The sequence below is a fragment of the Coregonus clupeaformis genome, chromosome 26 (assembly GCF_020615455.1).
Source record: "Coregonus clupeaformis isolate EN_2021a chromosome 26, ASM2061545v1, whole genome shotgun sequence".
Lineage (NCBI taxonomy): Eukaryota > Metazoa > Chordata > Actinopteri > Salmoniformes > Salmonidae > Coregonus > Coregonus clupeaformis.
In genome coordinates this window covers 18,675,844-18,695,187 of record NC_059217.1, presented here as the reverse complement: position 1 = coordinate 18,695,187, position 19,344 = coordinate 18,675,844, and the positions used below count along the sequence as shown (strand labels likewise).

Genomic DNA, 19,344 nt, shown 5'->3' with positions numbered 1-19,344 from the left:
TAAATTGATTTGAATTTTAATGAGGGAAATAAGTATTTGACCCCCACTCAATCAGAAAGATTTCTGGCTCCCAGGTGTCTTTTATACAGGTAACGAGCTAAGATTAGGAGCACACTCTTAAAGGGAGTGCTCCTAATCTCAGCTTGTTACCTGTATAAAGGACACCTGTCCACAGAAGCAATCAATCAATCAGATTCCAAACTCTCCACCATGGCCAAGACCAAAGAGCTCTCCAAGGATGTCAGGGACAAGATTGTAGACCTACACAAGGCTGGAATGGGCTACAAGACCATCGCCAAGCAGCTTGGTGAGACGGTGACAACAATTGTTGCGATTATTCGCAAATGGAAGAAACACAAAAGAACTGTCAATCTCCCTCAGCCTGGGGCTCCATGCAAGATCTCAACTCGTGGAGTTGCAATGATCATGAGAACGGTGAGGAATCAGCCCAGAACTACACGGGAGGATCTTGTCAATGATCTCAGGGCAGCTGGGACAATAGTCACCAAGAAAACAATTGGTAACACATTATGCCGTGATGGACTGAAATCCTGTAGTGCCCGCAAGGTCCCCCTGCTCAAGAAAGCACATATAGAGGCCCGTCTGAAGTTTGCCAATTAACATCTGAATGATTTAGAGGAGAACTGGGTGAAAGTGTTGTGGTCAGATGAGACCAAAATGGAGCTCTTTGGCATCAACTCAACTCGCCGTGTTTGGAGGAGGAGGAATGCTGCCTATGACCCCAAGAACACCATCCCCACCGTCAAACATGGAGGTGGAAACATTATGCTTTGGGGGTGTTTTTCTGCTAAGGGGACAGGACAACTTCACCGCATCAAAGGGACGATGGACGGGGCCATGTACCGTCAAATCTTGGGTGAGAACCTCCTTCCCTCAGCCAGGGCATTGAAAATGGGTTGTGGATGGGTATTCCAGCATGACAATGACCCAAAACACACGGCCAAGGCAACAAAGGAGTGGCTCAAGAAGAAGCACATTAAGGTCCTGGAGTGGCCTAGCCAGTCTCCAGACCTTAATCCCATAGAAAATATGTGGAGGGAGCTGAAGGTTCGAGTTGCCAAACGTCAGGCTCGAAACCTTAATGACTTGAAGAAGATCTGCAAAGAGGAGTGGGACAAAATCCCTCCTGAGATGTGTGCAAACCTGGTGGCCAACTACAAGAAACGTCTGACCTCTGTAATTGCCAACAAGGGTTTTGACACCAAATACTAAGTCATGTTTTGCAGAGGGGTCAAATACTTATTTCCCTCATTAAAATGCAAATCAATTTATAACATTTTTGACATGCGTTTTTCTGGATTTTTTTGTTGTTATTCTGTCTCTCACTGTTCAAATAAACCTACCATTAAAATTATAGACTGATCATGTCTATGTCAGTGGGCAAATGTACAAAATCAGCAGGGGATCAAATACTTTTTTCCCTCACTGTATACGAAAGTATATGGACACCCCTTCAAATTAGTGGATTCGGCTATTTCAGTCACACCTGACAGGTGTATAAAATCGAGCACACAGCAATGCAATCTCCATAGACAAACATTGGCAGTAGAATGGCCTTACTGAAGAGCTCAGTGACTTCCAACGTGTCACCGTCATACGATGCCACCTTTCCAACAAGTCAGTTTGTCAAATTTCTGACCTGCTAGAGCTGCCCTGGTCAACTGTAAATGCTGTTATTGTGATGTGGAAACGTCTAAGAACAACAACGGCTCAGCCGCAAAGTGGTAGGCCACACAAGCACACAGAATGGGACCACCGAGTGCTGAAGTGCGTAGCGCATAAAAATCGTCTGTCCTCGGTTGCAACACCCACTACCGAGTTCCAAACTGCCTCTGGAAGCAACATCAGCACAATAACTGTGGCCGAGCAGCCGCACACAAACCTAAGATCACCATGCTCAAAGCCAAGCGTCGGCTGGAGTGGTGTAAAGCTCGCCGCCAATGGACTCTGAAGCAGTGGAAACGTGTTCTCAGGAGTGAGGAATCACGCTTCACCATCTGGCAGTACAACGGACAAATCTGGGTTTGGCGGATGCCAGGAGAACGCTTCCTGCCCGAATGCATAGTGCCAACTGTAAAGTTTGGTGGAGGAGGAATAATGGTCTGGGGCTGTTTTTTATTGTTCGGGCTAGGCCCCTTAGTTCCAGTGATGGGAAATCTTAACGCTACAGAGTACAATGACATTCTAGATGACTTTGTGGCAACAGTTTGGGGAAGGCCCTTTCCTGTTTCAGCATGACAGTGCCCCTGTGCTAGGGCTGATCCCAATTAGTCGACTGGTCGATTGTTTGGTCGCTAGGCTGTTGGTCGACCGAGATTGTTTTAGTTGAGCAGTAATAAATATATACAGTGAGGGAAAAAAGTATTTGATCCCCTGCTGATTTTGTACGTTTGCCCACTGACAAAGACATGATCAGTCTATAATTTTAATGGTAGGTTTATTTGAACAGTGATAGACAGAATAAATAAAAAAAATCCAGAAAAACGCATGTCAAAAATGTTATAAATTGATTTGCATTTTAATGAGGGAAATAAGTATTTGACCCCTCTGCAAAACATGACTTAGTACTTGGCAATTACAGAGGTCAGACGTTTCTTGTAGTTGGCCACCAGGTTTGCACACATCTCAGGAGGGATTTTGTCCCACTCCTCTTTGCAGATCTTCTCCAAGTCATTAAGGTTTCGAGGCTGACGTTTGGCAACTCGAACCTTCAGCTCCCTCCACATATTTTCTATGGGATTAAGGTCTTGAGACTGGCTAGGCCACTCCAGGACCTTAATGTGCTTCTTCTTGAGCCACTCCTTTGTTGCCTTGGCCGTGTGTTTTGGGTCATTGTCATGCTGGAATACCCATCCACGACCCATTTTCAATGCCCTGGCTGAGGGAAGGAGGTTCTCACCCAAGATTTGACGGTACATGGCCCCGTCCATCGTCCCTTTGATGCGGTGAAGTTGTCCTGTGCCCTTAGCAGAAAAACACCCCCAAAGCATAATGTTTCCACCTCCATGTTTGACGGTGGGGATGGTTTTCTTGGGGTCATAGGCAGCATTCCTCCTCCTCCAAACACGGCGAGTTGAGTTGATGCCAAAGAGCTCGATTTTGGTCTCATCTGACCACAACACTTTCACCCAGTTCTCCTCTGAATCATTCAGATGTTCATTGGCAAACTTCAGACGGGCCTGTATATGTGCTTTCTTGAGCAGGGGGACCTTGCGGGCGCTGGAGGATTTCAGTACTTCACGGCGTAGTGTGTTACCAATTGTTTTCTTGGTGACTATGGTCCCAGCTGCCTTGAGATCATTGACAAGATCCTCCTGTGTAGTTCTGGGCTGATTCCTCACCGTTCTCATGATCATTGCAACTCCACGAGGTGAGATCTTGCATGGAGCCCCAGGCCGAGGGAGATTGACAGTGCTTTTGTGTTTCTTCCATTTGCGAATAATCGCACCAACTGTTGTCACCTTCTCACCAAACTGCTTGGAGATGGTCTTGTAGCCCATTCCAGCCTTGTGTATGTCTACAATCTTGTCCCTGAGATCCTTGGAGAGCTCTTTGGTCTTGGCCATGGTGGAGAGTTTGGAATCTGATTGATTGATTGCTTCTGTGGACAGGTGTCTTTTATACAGGTAACAAGCTGAGATTAGGAGCACTCCCTTTAAGAGTGTGCTCCTAATCTCAGCTCGTTACCTGTATAAAAGACACCTGGGAGTCAGAAATCTTTCTGATTGAGAGGGGGTCAAATACTTATTTCCCTCATTAAAATGCAAATCAATTTATAACATTTTTGACATGCGTTTTTCTGGATTATTTTGTTGTTATTCTGTCTCTCACTGTTCAAATAAACCTACCATTAAAATTATAGACGGATAATTTCTTTGTCAGTGGGCAAACGTACAAAATCAGCAGGGGATCAAATACTTTTTTCCCTCACTGTATATATACAGTACCAGTCAAAAGTTTGGTCACACCTACTCATTCAAGGGTTTTTCTTTATTTTTACTATTTCTACAATGTAGAATAATAGTGAAGACATCAAAACTATGAAATAACACATATGGAATCATGTAGTGACCAAGAAAGTGTTAAACAAATCAAAATATATTTTATGTTTTAGATTCTTCAAAGTAGCCACCCTTCGCCTTGATGACAGCTTTGCACACTCTAAGCATTCTCTCAACCAGCTTCATGAGGAATGCTTTTCCAACAGTCTTGAAGGAGTTCCCACATATGCTGAGCACTTGTTGGCTGCTTTTCCTCTCTGCGGTCCAACTCATCCCAAACCATCACAATTGGTTGAGGTTGGGTGATTGCAGAGGCCAGGTCATCTGATGCAGCACTCCATCACTCTCCTTCTTGGTCAAATAGCCCTTACACAGCCTGGAGGTGTGTTGGGTCATTGCCCTGTTGAAAAACAAATGAAAGTCCCACTAAGCGCAAACCAGATGGGATGGTCTATCGCTGCATAATGCTGTGGTAGCCATGCTGGTTAAATTAGCCTTGAATTCAAAAGAAATCACAGACAGTGTCACCAGCAAAGCACCCCCACAGCATCACACCTCCTCCTCCATGCTTCACGGTAGTGGGAACCACACATGCGGAGATAATCCGTTCACCTACTCTGCATCTCACAAAGACACGGCAGTTGGAACCAAAATTCTCAAATTTGGACGCATCAGACCAAAGGACAGATTTCCACCGGTGTAATGTCCATTGCTCGTGTTTCTTGACCCAAGCAAGTCTCTTCTTATTATTGGTGTCCTTTAGTAGTGGTTTCGACCATGAAGGCCTGATTCACGCAGTCTCCTCTGAACAGTTGATGTTGAGATGTGTCTGTTACTTGAACTCTATGAAGCATTTATTTGGGCTGCAATCTGAGGTGCAGTTAATTGCCGATTTCTCAGGCTGGTAACTCTAATGAACTTATCCTCTGCAGCAGAGGTAACTCTGAGTCTTCCTTTCCTGTGGCGTTCCTCATGAGAGCCAGTTTCATCATAGGGCTTGATGGTTTTTGCGACTGCACTTGAAGAAACGTTGAAAGTTATTGACATTTTCCAGATTGACTGAACTTCATGTCTTAAAGTAATGAAGGACTGTCATTTCTCTTTGCTTATTTGAGCTGTTCTTGCCATAATATGGACTTTACCAAATAGGGCTATCTTCTGTATACCAACCCTACCTTGTCACAACACAACTGATTGGCTCAAACGCATTAAGTAGTAAAGGAATTCCACAAATTAACTTTTAACAAGGCACACCTGTTAATTGAAATGCATTCCAGGTGACTACCTCATGATGTTGGTTGAGAGAATGTCAAAAGTGTGCAAAGCTGTCATCAAGGCAAAGGGTGGCTACCTTGAAGAATCTCAAATATAAAATATGTTTTGATTTGTTTAACACTTTTTTTGGTTACTACATGATTCCATATGTGTTATTTCATAGTTTTGATGTCTTCACTATTATTCTACAATGTAGAAAATAGTACAAAGAAAGAAAAACCCTGGAATGAGTAGGTGTGTCCAAACTTTTGACTGGTACTGTATACATATTTGCCTCCATCTCAGTGAACTAATCCATTGCGGAGGCCTAGACTAAAAGCCAATTTATGCTTGATCCGAAAATGTGGTCGGAGACTCCATATGGAGGGTGTGATGCAATTGCGGAGCCTCGAGAGTTATGTAGAGGCCAAATCGAGCCCTGTACCGCATCGCCATGCGCCTCCCAAATGTTGTAACAATGTGGAGGGCTCTGTATAGCTCCGCATTGACATGATTGGTTGACGGTAGGTGGGGGCGGTACATCCTGTATAAACACAAACTCACTTTCTTGACAACAGCTCTGCACTGCTCTGTGAAGAGCAAGAAGTATGAATGCCCTGACTTCTGCTGAGGTCGTATCACCGTAAATGCTGTATGGCCAATGCAGATGTCGGACTGACCATGCACCCAGATGCACAATGCACTTCTCTCTCCAGAATGCGCTCTCGCCCACCAATTTGTGCAAATTCATTGTTTCATAACTTCATTGTGTGAATTGTTTGCGTTTGATTGTTAGTGTATATCAATTCCCCATTACATATATCACCAGTAGTACATTTACCGTTAATTTGTTACTTTGATTACGGTAATAATTTTTATGCATTCAGTATTATTACTCCAGTCTTCCAGTTTTCATTGTCTGAGTGGACACATTGTTTGCAGAGTGTGTTAGGTTGTCAATGTTGAGTAAGGACGCACACGCATAGAAGTAGGCCTATAGGCTACCTGAAACATCTTTCCAGCTCTCTCCCTTTTGATAACCACTCAGCATGAAAGCGAAAAATGTCATGCTCTGATCCAGTGGAAACGTCATAAAATAGGCCTACCTGATTACTTCTTATCAGTGCTTGACTTGGACTGAAATAGGTTTCCTGTACTCATTTTGGGTGCCGGTACTGTTTATTTTTAGGTGCAGGAGCTCCACAATACTTTTTAGCTAATATTCTATAAGAGGAACAGGAGCTCATACAGTAGAACATTTGAGGTGTCTGTACTCAGCTCTGGTGAGCTCCTGCCCAAGTCAAGCGCTGCTTCTTATCCCTTGCGCAAATAGCCTACAGCTGGGTCTGTCCCGATCTCACTGGCTTGTTAAACTCTGAGGGCCCAGAATATTTTATACAATGTTGCAAGTTCGCTAGCACAAGCTTTGGGCCAGACCCAGTTAATAGTTGATACAATGTTGCAAGTTCACTAGCACAAGCTTTGGGCCAGACCCAGTTAATAGTTGATACAATGTTTCAAGTTTGTTGCAGACAGGCCATGTGTAGCCAATGTAATTTATAGGATATTTATCTTTATCAGGATTTTTTTACCTGCAGGCTGCAATGTTTCTATTTGTTGGCTTTATGTAGGCCATTTTTAGATAGTTGGCAATGGCAATATAAATTCCTTTTTAGATTTGTATCATTTGGATATCATTTTGATTAACCACATGACAATGATTTTGAGATATAAAGACGTTATTATAAAATTGGATGAAACTGTTTCACGAAAATGTGCATTTGAAAACCATAACTGGCACGCAGATTGGTAGAAATTGTAAAATAAATTGGCATTCAACATGAGAAAGGTTGCCGACTCCTCGTGTAGCCTATTACCAGCAACTTCAGGAGAGTAATGGCAGAGTCTGCGAAAGCCATCAGGAGTGGGAGGAGAATAGTTGGGTCAGGTTACGTTTTTTCTATTCTGGTTATCTAGATCTCTGGCACCCTTGTGAGGCATTTGACTTATTTCATCAAACCGTACGCTTTAATCATCAGACGAGCTCAATGCATATAGTTGATTTTATTCAAACACATAGGGTGTGTCTATGTATAGACTCCCGAGTGGCGCAGTGGTCTAAGGCACTGCATTGCAGTGCTAGCTGTGCCACTAGAGATCCTAGTTCGAATCCAGGCTCTGTCGTAGCTGGCCGCGACCGGGAGACCCATGGGGCGGCGCACAATTTGTCCAGGGTAGGGGAGGGAATGGCTGGCAGGGATGTAGCTCAGTTGGTAGAGCATGGTGTTTGCAACACCAGGGTTGTGGGTTCAATTCCCACAGGGGGCCAGTATAAAAAAAAAAAAAATGTATGCACTCACTCTGGATAAGAGCGTCTGCTAAATGATGTAAATGTATATATGGAAAAATACATGTAAAAAAATGTTGATTGGTCGAAAGAACAGAACACTTTCGGTCAAACTTGACTGGCCTGCACAGAGCCCTCAACCCCATCGAACACCTTTGGGATGAATTGGAAAGCCGACTGCAAGCCAGGCCTAATCGCCCAACATCAATGCCTGACCTCACTAATGCTCTTGTGGCTGAATGGAAGCAAGTCCCAGCAGCAATGTTCCAACATCTAGTGGAAAGCCTTCCCATAAGAGTGGAGGCTGTTATAGCAGCAAAGGGGGACCAACTCCATATTAATGCCCATGATTTTGGAATGAGATGTTTGACGAGCAGGTGTCTACATACTGTTGGTCATGTAGTGTACCTCTGATAGGCTGTTGTCACTATGAGGAGGGACTTTCCTGGCCAGTAAAACCCAGAGAGGGACACTTCTTTAACAACTTCTGCCCTCCTCCTACAGATGTATGATCTTAATTTAAGCAAGTTTACTACAGCAGGAGAATAATCCTGCAGCAACAGGAAATGTGAATTGTTATGTGGATTATAATTAATGGACATTTTTGTAGGGGTTGATCAATGTTTTGTAAGGGAAAACCAAAATTCTAAGTGGAAATTACAAACTTCGGAGGCCTTTTTAAACCTCAAATGCACTATAAGTTGTACATTTAAGATCCAACATCAGTACGTCCTACAGAAAACAGCTGTTAGAATGGGCCTATCTCCTTTGATAAGCATACAAAACAGCCAGCCACTCTTCTTAGAGGGGGACTTGTCTAAGTAACAGCGATGAGATGAGCTGAGACAGAGCAGCTTCACTATGGAACATTACTCCTCCACTACCTGGCTCGGCCTGTAGGAGAGATTTGGTATTACCAGGATGCAATGTCACCATTTATACCCTAACACAACAGGGAGATAGAGGGAGTAAAAGCTGGGAGAGTGGAACTGAGGAGGAGGGTGTTGAATAAGATAACGGAGAGCTGTTAAGAGTTAAAAGCAGGGTGAGAAAGAGACTGCTGAGATACACATGGGGAAGAACGCACACACACACACACACACACACACAGAGATAAAGAGAGAGACGGATAAAGAGAGAGACGGATGGGGACAGACAGGGGAGGTAGATTGTCTCGTTATTAGCTGTGCTATTGTTTATTTATTATTTATTTATTGATGTAATAATCCCAGCAGGGCTGCATGGACTGCATGCACCGCTAATCACTACTAATTAGAGATAGAATAACGAGGGAGGAGGATAACACTGGCTCACCACAGACACACCTCACCACTCCTCCCCAAAGAACCAACTCCAGTGAGAAGTTACGACTAGTACACAACAGGGAACTTGTAATATCCACAGCTTCTCAGTGGGTATCGAACTGTGTGGGCGGCGGCTAACATTAGCACAGCAGGGCTTGGTACACAACACTGCAATTTCAGACCAGAGTGCAGAGAAGTGTATATGAATATGATACTCGTACACTAATACTCGTCTACAGTATACGCACTCGATGTGGCACTCCATAAGGAGGTGTATATGTTCTCCGTACTTGAGACACCACCAGCGAGTGCCCTCCTAGTCTGTGCTAATGTGCTAATTTCTTAAGTGGAGTATCTAAAGACTGTACGTATAAATGCCAAATGAGTGTATTTGTGTCCTCTCTCCTCCTCAGGCCCTGGGGTGTGTGTGGGTGAGTGATGAGTAATGGGGTGATTATTCAGGCAGAGGAATTAGAGGCAGCATATGGTACAACTGAGATGATTTAGCGCCCCTCCCTCCTTCCCACTACCTGGCAGGCTCAGAGTGATACCAACAGATACAGGCAGGGATGGTGGCAAGCTCGTCGCACACACACACACACACACACACACACACACACCAGTGTGTGTTTCTGGCTATATGTGTGTGAAGGACAAACAGCCCCATCCTGCACTATCCATCTCTCCATTCCAGGTGTACTTCAGGCATCAGTATTATTAACAATAGAGAGAGTAGAGGAGCAGTGGATGGGAAAGAAGCAAGTGCGGAGGAAGAGCCAAACGGTTTCTTCCCTCATTATGAATGTTCTGGCTATCAGCACATTGTCTACTCTGACAGAAATAGAAGCTAGTATGTGTACTGTATGCTTGAATGCATGGTCAGTAGTTTTCTCTTGCACACTAACAAGGCACTCTCAATGCAAATAGGCCTGGATGCATAGAGCTGTGACTCATGAGCCTGTACACATAGAGAGGAGAGGTGCTAAGGAGAGCAGTGGTGTGGTGCAGTCTACAGTAGCCATAAACATGCACACTCAATCAGTCAAGAGAGGAGAGAGATGAGAGAAGAGAGAGGAGAGAGATGAGAGAAGAGCAAAGCCACTCTGTAACGTCAGTCGGATAAGCACCCTCTACACATAGCCATATTTGATTCACACAGACAGCAGATGGATAAAAGCTTAGAGTGAGTGTACATATATTGGATTGTGCACTGTGAGTGTGTGTGTGTGTGTGTATGCGTTACCTGTAGATCTTGCGGTGGTAGAGGTCACACCAGTACATCTTGTTGGTGGTGACGTCCACATCCAGGGCTACAGCGTTCTTCAGAGTGGGGACCACCTGGGTGTAGTCTTTCTTCACTAGGTCAATACGACGGATCTCATGGCGGTTGGTGAACATCAGGTAAGGGCTCTTCCCTGGGAGACAACAGAGATACAATATGAGAACATTCCAATGCTGAAAACATTGATACAGACAGAGGAAAGCATTACTATGACAGAAAAGTAGAAGCTCGTCCCTGAGACGGAACATAGACGGAAAACAACCATGAGAACGTTACTATGATGAGAACATTGGTAGAGAGGGTAAAGTCCTCAGTCGAGTCAAACCGAAGACTCTGAAAATGGGACCTGAAGACTCACTGCTTGCCTTGGCACTCAGCATTAAGGCGTGGTGTGGCGTACCGCGGACAAGCCACCAGGGGGAGACTCATCGAGGCCTGGTGACAGACGGAGTCTACATCACGCAGCGGTGGCTCCCTCTGCTGGACGTGCCAGGTCTCAACTGGTCCTCCAGCCAGGACTAATTGGGGCTGATTGAGGCTGGTAAGTAATCAAGGGGCTGATTGCTCACCAGCCGTACAGGGCCCATAAAGCTGCCAAGAGGGCAGCACACGGGAGGGTTGGAGGTAGTGAGAGGTTGCTACCGGACAGACGTCCTCACGGTCTGATAAAACCGAGGGGCTCGGTGTTCTACCCCAGAGGAGACAGCATTCCCCGGAGCCCAGAATGCGGTAACCTGGAAGACGTCTCCAGGAGGAGACCGGTTTCTTTTCTTTTTCTTTATTGTTTTAAATAAACACATTTGAAACTGAGGTATCCATGTGGGTGACAAGGTGCTAGTTTTGATCCCCACCGCAGAAAGTAAGTTCCTGGCCACATGGTACGGGCCGTACGAGGTGACAGAGAAGCTGGGACCCTTAAATTACAGAGTACGGCAGCCGGTGAGAGGGAAACCCCAACAGATTTACCACGTGAACCTATTGAAGAGGTGGCACGTAAGGACAGCCTTGGTCGTGTTGTCGTCAAAACCCGGGACGTCGACGGGGCCAGTGATGGTCCCAAGCAATGAGGACCTCGGACCGGCCCAGAAGCAAGCGCTCCGGGAGCTCATCGATAAGCCGGGCCGAACGACCTTCATTGAACACCACGTCCGCAACCGTCCCGGAGAAACGGTACGAAAAAGGCCATACCAGATCCCGAGGCCCGAAGGAAGGCCGTGAAGCAGGAGGTGGAGGGTATGCTGAGGATGGGAGTCATCGAGGAGTCCCACAGCGCATGGTGCAGCCCCATCGTGTTGCTGCCCAAACCGGACGGTAGTCTGCGTTTCTGCAATGACTTCCATGGGGTGAACGACATTAGTTTGTTCGATGCCTAACCCATGCCGAGGGTGGACGAGCTCATCAACCAGTTGGGAAAGGCCAGGTACATCAGCACCCTGGACCTAACCAAGGGATATTGGCAGGTACCCTTGGCAGCCTCCTCCCGAGAGAAGACGGCATTCTCGACACCGGTCGGTTTATACCAATACCGGGTCCTCCCGTTTGGTCTCCATGGAGCCCCGCCCACGTTCCAGCGCTTGATGGACCGAGTCCTCCGACCCCACCATCAGTATGCAGTGGCCTATTTGGATGATATCATCATCCACAGCCAAGGTTGGGAAGAGCACCTGACACGCCTCCAGGCAGTACTGGCTGGGCTCAGGCAAGCCGGTTTGACAGCGAATCCCAAGAAATGCAGGCTGGTGTTCGAGGAGGTGGAGAACCTGGGGTATTTGATCGGACGGGGGAACGTCAAGCCCCAGGAGAGGAAGGTCCAGGCGGTTCGTGACTGGCCCGTTCCCAGCACCAAGACACAGGTCTAGTCCTTCCTGGGGTTGGCGGGATACTATAGACGGTTTATCCCCACCTTTGCAGCTATAGCCTCCCCCTTACCAATCTGACCAGGGCCCGCATCCCAAAAATAGTGAAGTGGTCGGATGAGACCGAAGTGGCGTCCAGGCACCTAAAGGAAGCCCTGTGCTCCCATCCGATTCTCGTGACGCCCGATTTCCAGGTACCGGTGCTGGTGCAGATGGATGCCTGCGACACGGGACTAGGGGCTGTGCTGTCCCAGGTACATGATGGGGAAGAACACCCCATCATGTACATAAGCCGGAAGTTGATACCCTGAGAAAATAAGTACTCGATTGTCGAGAAAGAGTGCTAGACACTCTTAAGTATTACCTGTTGGGCACCCAACTCACCCTGGTCACAGACCATGCTCCCCTGGTCTGGATGACCAGGGGAAAGGACACGAACGACCGAGTCACCAGGTGGTTGTTGTCCTTTCAACGCTTCTTTCTCTGTTCTGCACAGGTCAGGGGCAAAGCATGGGAACGCGGATGCCCTATCTAGAAGGGAGACATACATCGCACTGACAACCGCCCCCTCCCCGACACGGCTGGGGGGGAGGGGGAAGACAAGCCATGAGTGGAGACTCGTCGAGGCATGGTGACAGACTGAGTCTACATCACGCAGCGGTGGCTCCCTCTGCTGGACGTGCCAGGTCTCGATGGGTCCTCCGGCCAGGACTAATTGGGGCAGATTGTGGCTGGTAAGTAATTAAGGGGCTGAATGCTCACCAGCTGTACAGGGCCCATAAAGCTGCCAGGAGGGCAGCACACATGAGGGTTGGAGGTAGTGAGAGGTTGCTACCGGACAGACGTCTTCACGGTCTGATAGAACCGAGGGGCTCGGTGTTCTAACCCAGAGGAGACAGCATTCCCCGGAGCCCAGAAGGCGGTAACCCAGAAGACCCGTGTGTCCGTGTCTGATCTGTGTAAATGTCTTGATCAAACCCCCTTGTCTGCCACAGTGGATTGAGGGTTAGGCCCTGCGACAGACTAGCGGTTTGGCCCTGTCTAGGGGGTGTACTTATACATCAAGCTGCCTCACACTACAGAAACAGGAGATAGGATGTGGGCCATTCTGGCTCTGACAAGTCTTACTAAGCATGACAGAGGCCAAAATTCTAATGCTGTGAAATCAAGATGTTGAGGAAATATATTTTAAGTTCTTATAACAGTTTAAACAGGTAGCAAGGTAGGGAAGACCGCGGTTGGTTGTCCCACTTTTTACTCATGTGTATTTATCCGCACCAGTGAGGGAAAAAAGTTTTTTGATCCCCTGCTGATTTTGTACGTTTGCCCACTGACAAAGACATGACCAGTCTATAATTTTAATGGTAGGTTTATTTGAACAGTGAGAGACAGAATAACAACAAAAAAATCCAGAAAAACGCATGTCAAAAATGTTATGAATTGATTTGCATTTTAATGAGGGAAATAAGTATTTGACCCCCTCTCAATCAGAAAGATTTCTGGCTCGCAGGTGTCTTTTATACAGGTAACGAGCTGAGATTAGGAGCACACTCTTAAAGGGAGTGCTCCTAATCTCAGCTTGTTACCTGTATAAAAGACACCTGTCCACAGAAGCAATCAATCAATCAGATTCCAAACTCTCCACCATGGCCAAGACCAAAGAGCTCTCCAAGGATGTCAAGGACAACATTGTAGACCTACACAAGGCTGGAATGGGCTACAAGACCATCGCCAAGCAGCTTGGTGAGAAGGTGACAACAGTTGGTGTGATTATTCGCAAATGGAAGAAACACAAAATAACTGTCAATCTGCCTCGGCCTGGGGCTCCATGCAAGATCTCACCTCGTGGAGTTGCAATGATCATGAGAACGGTGAAGAATCAGCCCAGAACTACGCGGGAGGATCTTGTCAATGATCTCAAGGCAGCTGGGACCATAGTCACCAAGAAAATAATTGGTAACACACTACGCCATGAAGGACTGAAATCCTGCAGCTCCCGCAAGGTCCCCCTGCTCAAGAAAGCACATATACAGGCCTGTCTGAAGTTTGCAAATGAACATCTGAATGATTCAGAGGAGAACTGGGTGAAAGTGTTGTGGTCAGATGAGACCAAAATCGAGCTCTTTGGCATCAACTCAACTCGCCGTGTTTGGAGGAGGAATGCTGCCTATGACCCCAAGAACACCATCCCCACTGTCAAACATGGAGGTGGAAACATTATGCTTTGGGGGTGTTTTTCTGCTAAGGGGACAGGACAACTTCACCGCATCAAAGGGACGATGGAGGGGGCCATGTACCGTCAAATCTTGGGTGAGAACCTCCTTCCCTCAGCCAGGGCATTGAAAATGGGTAGTGAATCGGTATTCCAGCATGACAATGACCCAAAACACACGGCCAAGGCAACAAAGGAGTGGCTCAAGAAGAAGCACATTAAGGTCCTGGAGTGGTTTAGCCAGTCTCCAGACCTTAATCCCATAGAAAATCTGTGGAGGGAGCTAAAGGTTCGAGTTGCCAAACGTCAGCTTTGAAACCTTAATGACTTGGAGAAGATCTGCAAAGAGGAGTGGAACAAAATCAATCAATTTATAAAATTTTTGACATGCATTTTTCTAGATTTTTTGTTGTTATTCTGTCTCTCACTGTTCAAATAAACCTACCATTAAAATTATAGACTGATCATGTCTTTGTCAGTGGGCAAACGTACAAAATCAGCAGGGGATCAAATACTTTTTTCCCGCACTGTATCTTACAAGAAATGATTGCCTTAGATTTTTTGTGAAACTGATTTGCTGGAACAAATTATCATATGTTGTTAACCAAATCAAGGACACACTTTTTCTGAAAATGAGCAGCTGATATTTGGTTTAAACCTAAACTTAGAACGTACACTCTCATCAAAGAGAATTACACCCCTGAACCATACTGTATGTCTTCCTGAACCGAAGAAAAAGCCAAAGGTCAGTTTGGGCATAACTCAGATCCACAACTCTCCCTCTGGCTATAGAGATGAGTAGTTTTAACAGCGCCTGAAGAGGAGAGCATTTGTCTACTGTGTGATCTTGGGGAAATCAAAAACGAAATCCATTTGGTTATTTTTTTGTAGATTTTTTGGTGATAACCCTTGAATTGTGTTTAAGACAGGGCATGTTTGAGTTAGCTCAGTTTGTTCACAATGCCTGGAGGAGAAGGAGAAATGTTCTGATGTGTAGTGTGGCCAGATGGTAGCTGTACTTTCCATGATTATTGTACGCATATCATTTATAAACATTTATTTTGTTTTGAGTACAAGAAGTGTCTTGTGTCTTGTAAACCCATGTGGGCTGGGCACCAGTGTGTCTATGACACTTAAATAAATCATAAAATCAACAAGATTCTTTTCAATTTTAGGAGAAAGACCAAGGTCTTGGGTTGAAACGGGGAACCTTTTTATCCTCATATCGGATTCCAACATGGCATTATAAGCCATCAAACACACACTGTCCACTTGTGACAACCAGCCCTATTGCGGGTATGCGTGTGTGACAGAAAAATTTGTGTGTGAGAGAGGCAACGAAGGGAGCTCTTTATTGCACAAGCACAAAAGATTGGGATTCATTATAATGTAGTCAATAGTGACAACCAACCCCACATTCTATGTGACAACCACCCCCCCCACCCCCCCAGTTAAAGAGATTCACTGGTACTCTTGTAGACTTTTTAGCCAGTAGTTCTGAAAGTAGCACTCAAGAGCACTCAAGGTCCCCGAAAATGGTGTACTACGTCACATATGTGCAGATATGTGCACCAAGTCATTGCACTCTCTCTCTCTCGGCTGTGTCCACTGAGCCCGCCCTGCAACCTCCTTGGATAACGCTGGGCAGGCCTCTTGCTAGCTGTCACTCAAATGCGAAGGGCTGAAGCTCATTTGCTAGAACTCGAATTGTAAGGGGGCGGCCCATGTCGGGGGAAATGTAGGGAAAATAGCGTGGCACAGCTTCAAGAAAACAGTCGCTTTCCAACTGGGGATTTCGTGGCTAATTGAGGTAAGAAAGTACTTCTGCTCACAGATTATGCATGTATGAACTACACATTGACACATCAAGCCCAAAGCGGGAGGTTTAAAAAATACTTTATTAGTCACCAAAGTACCGGCACGTCTTTAAGATGATAGTTACCACATGGCTTGACCTAGGAACTCAGAATATAGGTCTCCATTTCCTCTTTTCAACAAACATAATTGTTCATGGATACTCCCATAATTGTCACTTCAATACCCTCTCTTCCTTCCTGTCTCTGTCCATCTCAGGAAATAAAGAGAGAATGTGGTCAATGAATCATCAGACTGTAGCATGCTGTTCTAGTCCTGATACTGCAGATCCTCAAAACTGTGTTTATGGGTTAGTTTCCTGGGGTGGTGTGTGTGTGTGCTCCTGTTTGAACGTCTTCTACCCAAGACATATTTCTCAACAGAGTGAAAGAGCATGACTCCTGTTTTTGAATAATTCCCACACGGACACACGGAGGCTGGGTTATTTTCCTGGGGTGGTGTGTGTGTGCTCCTGTTTGAACGGCTTCTACCCAAGGCATACTTCTACCCAAAGCAGAGTGAAAGAGCATGACTCATGTTTTTGAATAATTCCCACATGGAAACACTGAGGCCGGCCTTAGCTTTGATCTGACCTCCAACACAACTGCACGCACGCCTTGATTCACGATGCACACACGCACAAACACAAACGGTAACAGAAAACACACACAATAGCATAAAATGCATACACGTACGCTCACTCTCACAGACACACACACGCGGCTCTAGCTTAGATGCCTGGAGTGAAACCTACTCCCCCAAACCACCACCTCCCCCATTATCCTCCAACTGCCCTATATTAATCTTTCATTTGATTTTCTATCTGTAATCAGCCTGATCACTAGAAATAGACTTCGATTTTGGACGTTTGAAAAGGTCCTGAGAATGTCGATATATGCCTTCCTTGGCACTCACCCCCCCCCCCCCCAAAAAAAAGTTGATTGCCCACGCAAACTCGTGATGCTCGGAGCCAAAGCGTTCTGCTCAGACCACTGCGCTAAGGCAGTTCACAATGCTGTAGCAAGCCGTGAGAATACTGATGATACCTGATGGTAATAGCGCGTAATTTGTTATTATTTGGTTTTAAACCTTCTTGAATGCCTAAACTGTTAACCTTTGAGTTGTTCCTGTTTTAAACCTGTAACCGTGCAGAATTAACCCTGTAACCACACAGAATTAATTCATTAAAAATAGATCCATTATATGTCAACATTCGGGACGCCCCCAGGTGGTGAGAGTAGGCAACAACACATATGCCACGCTGACCCTCAACACGGGGACCCCTCAGGGGTGCGTGCTTACTCCCCTGCTGTACTCCCTGTTCACCCACGACTGTGTGGCCGCGCACGACTCCAACAACATCAGTAGCCCTTTCCTGCAGTCAATGACCAAAAGTGCCCTCTTTGGCCTCATGGGTGGAACAGCTGTATACTGAGAGCATCATGACTGGCTGCATCACCGCTTGGTCTGGTAACTACTTGGCATCCGACCACAAGGCGCTACAGAGGGTAGTACGTACGGCGCAGTACATCACTGGGGCCAAGATCCCTGCCATCCAGGACCTCTATATCAGGCGGTGTCAGATAAGGCCCTAAAAATTGTCAAAGACTCCAGCCACCCAAGTCATAGACTGTTCTCTCTGCTACCACACGGCAAGCGGTACCAATGCAGCCAGTCTGGAACCAACAGGACCCTGAACAGCTTCTACCCTCAGGCCATAAGGCTGCTAACTAGTTAGTTAAATAGTTCACCAAATAGCTTCCCGGACTATCTGAATTGACCCTTTTTTAACTAACTTTTTGAATCATCACATATGCTGTTGCTACTGTGTACTATCTGTCATTTTATTCCTAGCTATATGTACATATCTACCTCAATTACCTCGTACCACTGCACATCGACTCGGTACTGGTACCCCTTGTATATTGCCAAGTTATCGTTACTCATTGTGTATCTATTATTACTTTTATTATTACGTGTTTTACTTTTCTAGTATTTCTCTATTTTCTTTCTCTCTGCATTGTTGGGAAGAGCCCGTAAGTAAGCATTTCATTGTTAGTCCACAGCTGTTGTTAACGAATAAAATGTGATTTTATTTGAGGTGAGGGTAATAGAGACACTGATCTCAGTATGTAGCCCAGTAAGCCACATCCTCCATGAGTGGTTCTCTCTCAACCCCCTCAGAGAATCACCATCTCAAGTATCTGTAATCTGTGTCTAGATGGTGAGAAGGGGAGGGAGGGCGAGAGAGAGGGAGGAGAAAAATATTATAGAGAGAGACAGAGCGAGAAAGAGAGTGAGAGAGTGAGAGTTAATTGGAGAGAGAATGAGAGACAGAGAAAGAGAGAGAGAGACAGGCAGATATATAGTAAGGTAGAGCGAGAGAGAGACAGGCAGATATATAGTAAGGTAGAGCGAGAGAGAGACAGGCAGATATATAGTAAGGTAGAGCGAGAGAGAGACAGGCAGATATATAGTAAGGTAGAGCGAGAGAGAGACAGGCAGATATATAGTAAGGTAGAGAGAGAGAGAGAGAAAAGAAGACAGGCAGTCAGGTGTTAGCTGGCCCATGGTCTGGGTGAATGTGTTTTAAAATGGCCCTGATCTGACAGTGATGGAGAGGGATGAACTGAGAGTGATGGATGGAGCCTCATCTCTCCCTCCCTCCCGTCTCCCTCACACTCTCTTCCGCCGTCTCCCCCTCTCTCTCCATCTCTCCTCATCCTGGACACAATTAAGACAAAGTCGGGGCACTTGTTCCATCAGGCCAGGGTGCTCTGAGTCGGCTCCATGTATTGAACCAGGACAGACACACGTACGTACATACACACACACACAAGCGCACAGAAACACACGCACGCGGACACACAACCCCGCCACGCCTGGATGAGTGTCTCAGTCCCAGGCCCCCACTGGCCACAAATATTTTCATCTTCACTGCGAGTTAAGATTCAATCATTTTCCCCGTCTGCTGGATTTGTACCCATCAATTTCAGCCGTTCTCCCACTAGGGAAGGGAGGAGGGAGAGAGAGATCGAGAGAGAGAGAGAGAGACAGAAGACAGAAGACAGACAGACAGAGAATGAGTGCTAGCTAGCTAACATTGAACCTAGCAAGTGGGTTAGCTTTTGCTACCTGTAGATTCATGCTGGGTAATAACGTTATGAGTTGAGATTATGGTTAATTGTTTAGCTAGCTAGCTAGCTAAATGTC

General features: G+C 46.0%; 1 protein-coding gene across 1 annotated transcript in view; it reads right to left on the bottom strand.

Moving 5' to 3' along the window:
- LOC121540439 (low-density lipoprotein receptor-related protein 8-like) overlaps positions 1–19,344 on the bottom strand; it is a 269,383-nt gene that overhangs the window by 26,193 nt on the left and 223,846 nt on the right. The window contains exon 10 of the mRNA XM_045207759.1: positions 10,171–10,342. Within this exon, the coding sequence (XP_045063694.1) occupies positions 10,171–10,342 (172 nt within the window). The remainder of the gene's footprint in view (positions 1–10,170; positions 10,343–19,344) is intronic.